This window comes from Dromiciops gliroides, chromosome 2 (genome assembly GCF_019393635.1).
Source record: "Dromiciops gliroides isolate mDroGli1 chromosome 2, mDroGli1.pri, whole genome shotgun sequence".
NCBI classification, from domain to species: domain Eukaryota; kingdom Metazoa; phylum Chordata; class Mammalia; order Microbiotheria; family Microbiotheriidae; genus Dromiciops; species Dromiciops gliroides.
This window is the reverse complement of record NC_057862.1, coordinates 355,617,082-355,624,464: the sequence shown is the minus strand read 5'-3', so window position 1 is coordinate 355,624,464 and position 7,383 is coordinate 355,617,082. Positions and strand designations below refer to the sequence as shown.

At 49.8% G+C, this 7,383-nt stretch overlaps 1 protein-coding gene across 1 annotated transcript; it reads right to left on the bottom strand.

The window, feature by feature from the left end:
- Positions 1-367: 367 nt before the first annotated feature.
- DOK3 (docking protein 3) lies at positions 368-5,873 on the bottom strand. Its single transcript, XM_043980301.1, has 5 exons — positions 4,358-5,873; positions 2,414-2,704; positions 2,204-2,303; positions 1,895-2,067; positions 368-1,425 (listed from the first exon to the last, which is right to left on the bottom strand). The coding sequence occupies exons 1-5, from the start codon at positions 4,421-4,423 to the stop codon at positions 589-591; spliced, it is 1,467 nt and encodes a 488-aa protein (XP_043836236.1). The 5' UTR covers positions 4,424-5,873; the 3' UTR covers positions 368-588.
- Positions 5,874-7,383: the final 1,510 nt, after the last annotated feature.

The following is a 7,383-nucleotide window of genomic DNA, read 5'->3' as shown; positions in this document are numbered from 1 at the left end:
AGTTGAAAACTATCTTTACATGTAATGGAAAAATAAAATACCTTATATGTAAAATAAAATTTAAAAAATGTCAAGCATAAAAAAAAATTTAAAAAAAAAATGGGCCCTCACATAACTTGTGCTCTTTGCACTAAGAGCAGCATGGGGAGCTGCTGCCTAGTGAGGTCTGGCAGCCCCAAAGCAGAACGTGTCTGCAAAATGAGATCAGAAAGGATGGTGTCTCAAGCTCCATCCAGCTCTGGATCCTCATGACTTCAAGAGCCACTTGCTCCTAGGCAGGCCCCACCTAGAGCCACACTGACAATCAACAATGAAAACTTCTCCTGCCTTCTGACCCCCGAGGTTTTTTAACACAACTTTTTCCTGTGCCAAAGGGAGGTTTGGGGGACTGGGGGTGGGATGCCCAGAACAAGAAGCCAAGGAGTGGAATGGAGGGGACCCTCTGGGGCTACACAGGGGCAGTAGCCTGAGGTAGGGGCTAACAGGCCTTTATTAAGAAACTGCTGTACACTGTACATAATTGGAATGGGGAAGGGATGCTGCACAGAGTAGGGAGGCTGGGGCCCAGCCTGGGTTCAGGGTGCTCTCTCAGGCCTGGCCCTCTGCCGGCCCTAGGCCCTGGTTCCTCGGAGCTGGGCCCTTCTTTCGCTCCCTGCTCAGGAGGGTCACAAGCTTGGCCTTGAAGCCTGTGTGACCCAAGAGACGCCCTGGCCCATTGTCCTCCACATCCTCGGCACCTTCCTCATTCAGGTCCAACTCGAGCAGCCGGCGGTACTGGGCCTCCAGGCTGCTATCCATGGTGGTCTGGGGGCCGGGCCAGCTCAGACCCTCATTATTGTCGTAGATGTGGTAGTCCTTCTGGCCACCATGGGAAGCCTGCAACAGGCTCTCCCCACTCGTCTCGGCGCTGGAACCATCCTCCAAGTTGCACAGGTTTTCATAGAGGTGCTCAGCCAGGGGTATGGGAGCCGGAGCCGGAGCCAGAGCCAGAGCTGGAGCCGGAGCCGCAGCTGGCTCAGGAGCAGTGCGGGAAGTGCTGCTGGACCACTTAGAGACAGAAGCATACAGTGCAAAGCCTGAAGGGCCAGCCAAAGAGGGCCCATCTGTCATGGAAGTCCCCAGGCAGGGGGGCAGGCTCTGGGGTCCCACCTCTAGGACCAGCCGGGCCTTTCCATTCGACGGTGGTCCACCCCAGGCCTCTAGCCCGAGAGGAGCCTCCCGCAGCTCTCCCATGGGCTCCAAGGAGGGCAGGGAGGAGGCCCGGGCCAAGGGGTAGGGCCGGGAAGCAACAGCTCCAGGCAGCTCTCTCTGTCGAGCAATGGCTGCCCCCACAGCACCACAGAGCTCCGAAGCCCGGGAGCAGCTAAAGGCAAAGAGGCCCTCACCAGAGTCACAGCGCCGGCCGGCCTCAAAAGAGAAGACACCCTGTGGGGAGGGCAAGGGAGGGAGAACACCTGGATTACAGTCAAAGGGCATGAGTTCAAATCCTACTTCTGAAGTGACAACCTGTCCATGTGACCTTGGTCTTAGCTTCCCCATTTAGATGGGGAGTGGATTGGGGGTTGGGGGGAGAAGGCAGAGGGTAGGTTATGAATCCATACATAGGGCATTCGAGTGGCACTGTAGATATTCTCCCCAAAATGGATTCTAACAAACAGTACAAATGCTATTCTGTGAGAGCAAATTCTGCCTGATTTACTGTAGACTTTAAAGAGGGGTCCTCATACTCAAAACAATTGGAACCATTAGACTAAATGTCTTGTAATTCAGCACTATGTTACCAGGGACTGGGGGCTAGCAATGATGCCCACTCCGACTCCAGAGAGGTCTCATGGAAATGGGAATAATAGGCAGGGGTCCCAAGATGCCAGAGAGGAGAGTAGGGAAAGGCTACCTTGTCATGGCCAAACTTGCGCAGGAAGTGGTAGGGCCATACATAGAGGGGCTTCGGGGCAGTGGGCTCGCTCAGGTAGATGGCATCCTGGCCAGTAACCAGCAGGTAAGGTCCTTTCAGCTGACAGCGAGTGGCTGCCTCAGTCTTCTGGACCACTACCGAGAACTCACCCACTATAGAGGAGAGGAAATCAGGGAGAAAGCTTTGCAGGCCCAGCCCCTGAGCCCCTCCCACACGGGGCTGGCCAGCCCCACCAGAGGTGTCACCATGGGGGTGGGGGTGGAGGGAGCCCAAGGTCAGGATGCTTACTTTCCTGCCAGGATGAATAGATGGAATTTTCCTCCATGGGGACCAGGCCAGGCGTGGCAGGTCCAAACTCCCCAGGTCCTGAGGTGCTGCCATTCACACTCTGGAGACAGCAAGGGCAAGACATGCAGATGATGTCACACGCACACACACTCACTCACTCACTCACTCACACACACTTTGAGCCCCCCTCCCCCTGGGGCTCAGTCTCACCGGAAATGCCAGATGACAGATGTGAGCCATCCATGTGTGCCGATGCTGGGCGGCCAGCATGTGGCTGCGTTCGGTGGTGGTGAGCAGGAAAGCAGTGGTGTCCCGGGGGCAACTCTCCCCATCAGCCGGGAGCACAGACACACAGTCAGCCAGCCGGATCACTCCCCGACGTCCCGTGGGTTTGTCCCCTGCTGGTCCGGCCCCACCATCTCTCACATCCCAGCTTTCCAGTCGGGCCACCCCTGAAGGCCCATCAGCATAAAGGAAGGCCCATACCTTCCGCCAAGATTTCTGGAGGAGGCAGGCAGAGGAGGAAATCTTGGAGTTCCTGACCCCTGAGGGGCATCTGGGCTCCTCAGGGGCCAGGTGGCAGCTGTGGATCTCTCATGCCCCAGACCCTGGGGCTGGAGCTGCCAACTGGCAAAGGATACCAGGCACTTTGGTTACAGGGGTGGGGGCACCCAGCTCAGGCCTTCCTACACAGCCTGTGTCTGTGGTCACTTAGGGGCAAGGCTATTTCTCCTGGTCCAATTCCTGGAAACATAATATTCTACTTCTTTCTCTCCTATTCTCTAGCTCAGCTCACATGTTTCTAGGCCGGTTCTTCCTAAGACTGCCTCGTTGGGACCACTGTGGACCAATCCATCCCACTCACCACCTGCCATGCTTATACAAGCCTCTTCCCATTTAAGCCCAGGAGAGTTCCAGCCCAAACTCTGAGACCAACCTTGAAAAGTTGGAGGAAAGCTCCAAGTTACAGGCCTAACCCCTGGCCAGGGTCTTTGTGGGGGGGGCCCTCCCCTACACACTCCCTCTACCCCACCTGAGGGGGTGGAACTCCTTGTTCTCAGCATCCCTGGGGGGAGGGAAATTCTAGGCTGTCACCAGGAGGACAAGGGAAGGAAGCGTCAATGGTCACAAGGAAGGAAGTGGCCTGGGTATCTGGTGGCCGATGAAGTAGATGGAACTTCTGGCACCACTCGGCCTAAGTGAAATGTGTGTTGGAAGATGGGGGAAGGGACAATGGCACGAGAGATAGAGGGAGAGCAGGCAGAGATCAGCGCCAGAGGTCACCAAGCCAAACCCCCAGAACTTACAGGTGGGGAAACTGAGGCCCAGAGACGTTCAGAGACTTAGCCAAGATGACACAGGCAGTAAAGTGGGGAAGCTGGCATGTAACCCAGGTCCTATGACTCTAAACCGTTTCATTGAAGTCAGAAGAGTAACAGATTAAAGGATGGTGGAGGGACAAAGGGAGAAAACCACTTGCAGAAGTACTGGACCAACAGTCGAGACCTGGGGTTTAGTGTGACCTTGGACAAGTCACATCCCCTCTGGAGCTTTGGTTTTCTCTGTAAAATAGGGGATGTGAATCCCCATCCAGCCTGCCTCAAAGAGCTGTTGTGAGGCCCAAAGGGAATAATGGATGGATGGGCAAACATTTTGTAAACAATAAGAGGGAAATAAATGTAAAGAATCATTACATCAAATTAAATCATAAATGTAAAATGAACTCTTGGGTCCTTTCTCCCTTGGAACTGGTTCAGAGGCCAGGCCCTGATGGATCCAGAATCCCTGGTACAGGTTCTCAGGTTCCCCAGACTCAAGGCCCGAGTCCCTGCCCACAGGGGCAGTTTCCCTCCCCCACACTCCTCCCTCACCCCACTAGCACAGGCACACATACAGAAGGATGGAGGAAGGGGCCAGGAGGCAGGGGAGCCACCAACACTCGCTCTGTGTGGGAGACTATATCCAAAGTCAGAGCTGAGCAGGGCCGTGCTCTGCCTTCCCTCCTTCCTTGGCTGATGCCAGTCCAGCACCAGCCCATCAGTCCCACCCTCCCCACTACGCCCCGGATGCTCAGGACCCACAACGGCAGATAGCAGGTTCTTGGTCCCATTGGGAAGGGGGGGGCAATGCTCTCCAATCCCAGCCAGTCCCCACCTTGCCAAACTTCACATGTTGCTGGTAGAGAAGACCATCCTTCAGAGGTGTCTCTTGGGTGTCCATGGCTGAGGGGCCAGAGCCCAATGCTCAGACAGCAGCCTGAAACAAATGGGGACGGGCAACTTCCCCTTCTTGCTACTTCCCTTCCCCCCTAGCCCCAGAGAAGGAGGGAAGGAGGGTAGGGTGGCCTGGGGGAGGGGTTAGGGCCCACCTCTCCTCCCCAGCAGCTCTGGGAGAATCTGGGGTGGTCTGGGGTAGGTCAGGGGGACCCTTCTTCATCCCTGCCTCTAGTTTTCTTCTGCCATATGGGAAGGGGTTGGGAGGAGGGCAAGGGCCCTGCCCTCCCAGCTCCAGGTCACAGGCTGGACTCATATCAGCTGTCTTTGAGACATGATGTCTGCTGAGTCATAGGCTTCATCCTAGTCCCTTCCTGCTTCCAGTCCTCCTTCCTTCCCCCAGGTCTCAGAAAAGAGGGGGCAGAAGCAACTGCTCAGCCTCTAAGACCAAAGAGCTAAAGAGGATTTGACTAACAATAACTACCATTGCTATAGTCCTTTAAATCACTTTACATACATTATTTCATTCCAGCCTCACCAATAACCGGGGGATGATATTAATACAGGCATTAGACCCATTATACAGATGAGGAAACTCAGACAAAGGGCAGTTAAGTGACTTGCTCCAGGTCACAGGATTTGAAGCCAGGTGTCCCATGCTTAAGTTCAATACTCTATCCATTACTCAATACTGCCCTCTCCTCTACCCTTAATTTTAGGGGTTCTTTCTATTTTTAAGGATATTTTAAAAGTCACGTTGTTTTTCTATCAGTTGTCTTTCAGATATATTCCTCTCTCTGGCCAACCCTCTCACAAACAAAGATTTAAAAAAAAACATCTAGAGTTCGTTCTGAAGCCAGCAAACCCTGACCTCACCAAAAAAGAGGGAGGCAGTAATTTGGAACGAAGCATGAAGTCACTAAATTGCACATGACCTTTGATCTAGTAATAATTCCAACAGGCCTATATTCCAGAGATCTAGGAAAGAGGAAAAACGACCCACATATACACCAATATTTATAGCAGCTCTTTTTGAAGTCTTAAAGTATGGGAAAATAAGGGGCAGGGTACCCATCAATTGGGGAATGAAGAAATAGTTTGTGAATATGATAGACTACTACTGTGCTGTAAGAAATGAAGAGATAATTTCAGGGAAACCTGGGAAGGCTTGTATGAACTGATCCCAAGTGAAATAAGTAAAACCAAAACCATTATACTACATCATCAATGGTGTAAAGTCAAGCAATTCTGGAAAAACTTAAGAACTCTGATCGATATGATCAATTATCACTTCAAAGGACCAATGATGATGGATGCTCCCCACCTCCTGACTGCAAGGGGATGGACTCAAGATGCAGGATGGAACATGCATTTTTAGACATGGCTAATGGGGGAATTTGTTTTGCTTGATGATGAATATTTGTTACAAGAGTATTGTCTGGGGCAGCTAGATGGCGCAGTGGTTAAAGCACCGGCCCTGGATTCAGGAGTACCTGAGTTCAAATCCAGCCTCAGACACTTGACACTTACTAGCTGTGTGACCCTGGGCAAGTCACTTAACCCCCATTGCCTACAAAAAAAAAAAAAAACATTAAAAAAAAACAAGAGTATTGTCTTTTGTTCCAGTGAGAGAAAGGTGGAAGAGAAAATGCTTCTTAATTAGAAAAAAAACTTTTTAAAGTATTACTTTATCTAACTTTGTGAAATCTTTCTTTGGAATTTTATTGGTATGGCATTAAAATTATAAATTTACTTTGATCATATTTTTATTATTGGCCTGGCCCAGCCATGAGCATCGAATATTCTTCCAGCTATCTCATTCTTTATTCCCCCCTTCTCCCCCCCCCCCCCCCCATCACATAGCTAGTGTCAAGTGTCTGAGGCTAGATTTGAACTCAGGTTTTCCTGAATCCAGGGCCGGTGCTTTATCCACTTCAACACCTAGCTGCCCCTCTCTTTCTTTCTTTTTGCAGGCAATGGGGGTTAAGTGACTTGCCCAGGGTCACACAGCTAGTGTCAAGTGTCTGAGGCTGGATTTGAACTCAGGTACTCCTGAATCCAGGGCCAGTGCTTTAACCACTGTGCCATCTAGCTGCCCCTCTTTATTTCTTTAAAGAGCATTTTGTAGTTAAATCTATAAAAGTATTGAGTCTGTTTTGATAGATTGACTCAAATATTTTATGTATTATGTAGTTACTTGGAATAGAATTTCCCCTTCTATTACTGCCTCTTGGATTTTGTTCTTATATAGAAATATTGTTGATTTTTTGGATATATTTTGTTGCCCGTATCTTTAATGATGCTATTATCTCAATTAGTTTCTTTGCTGATTCCCTAGAATTTTCTAAGTAAATTATCATGGCATCAGCAAATAGGGATAGTTTTACCTCTTGGGAAAAAATCTTTTATCAAATTTCTCCAATAAAAGTTTAGTACTCAAGATATATAGATAAGTAACAGAAATATATAAGACCCCAAAGTATTCCCCAATAGATAAGTGGTTAAAGGATATGAACAAACAGTTCTCAGAAGAAAAAAAAAGCAAACTATTAACAACCATATAAACAGTGCTCTCTAAATCACTAATAAGAGAAATGCAAATCAAAACAACCCCAAGGTTAAACCTCACAGAAACAAACTGGCAAAGATAACAAAAGATGGGAACAGTTCACCTTCAGGGGTTGTGGAAGACTGACCTACTGATTCATTTTGGTGGAGCTGAGAATTAATATAACCAATCTGAAAACACAACTGGGCATCATGCCAATAAGTGGCCTAAAAATCTCCATAACCTATTAGAGATCCCATGGGCAGGCTCGTGCTCAGAGGAGGTCACTGACAAGGCTCCACAGACACCATAATACACTCAGCAGCATTTTTTGGTGATAGCAAACAGCTGGAAACAAAGTAGATGCCCATTGATTAGAAAATGGCTAAACAAACTGTGGTAGGCGAATGTCATGGAAT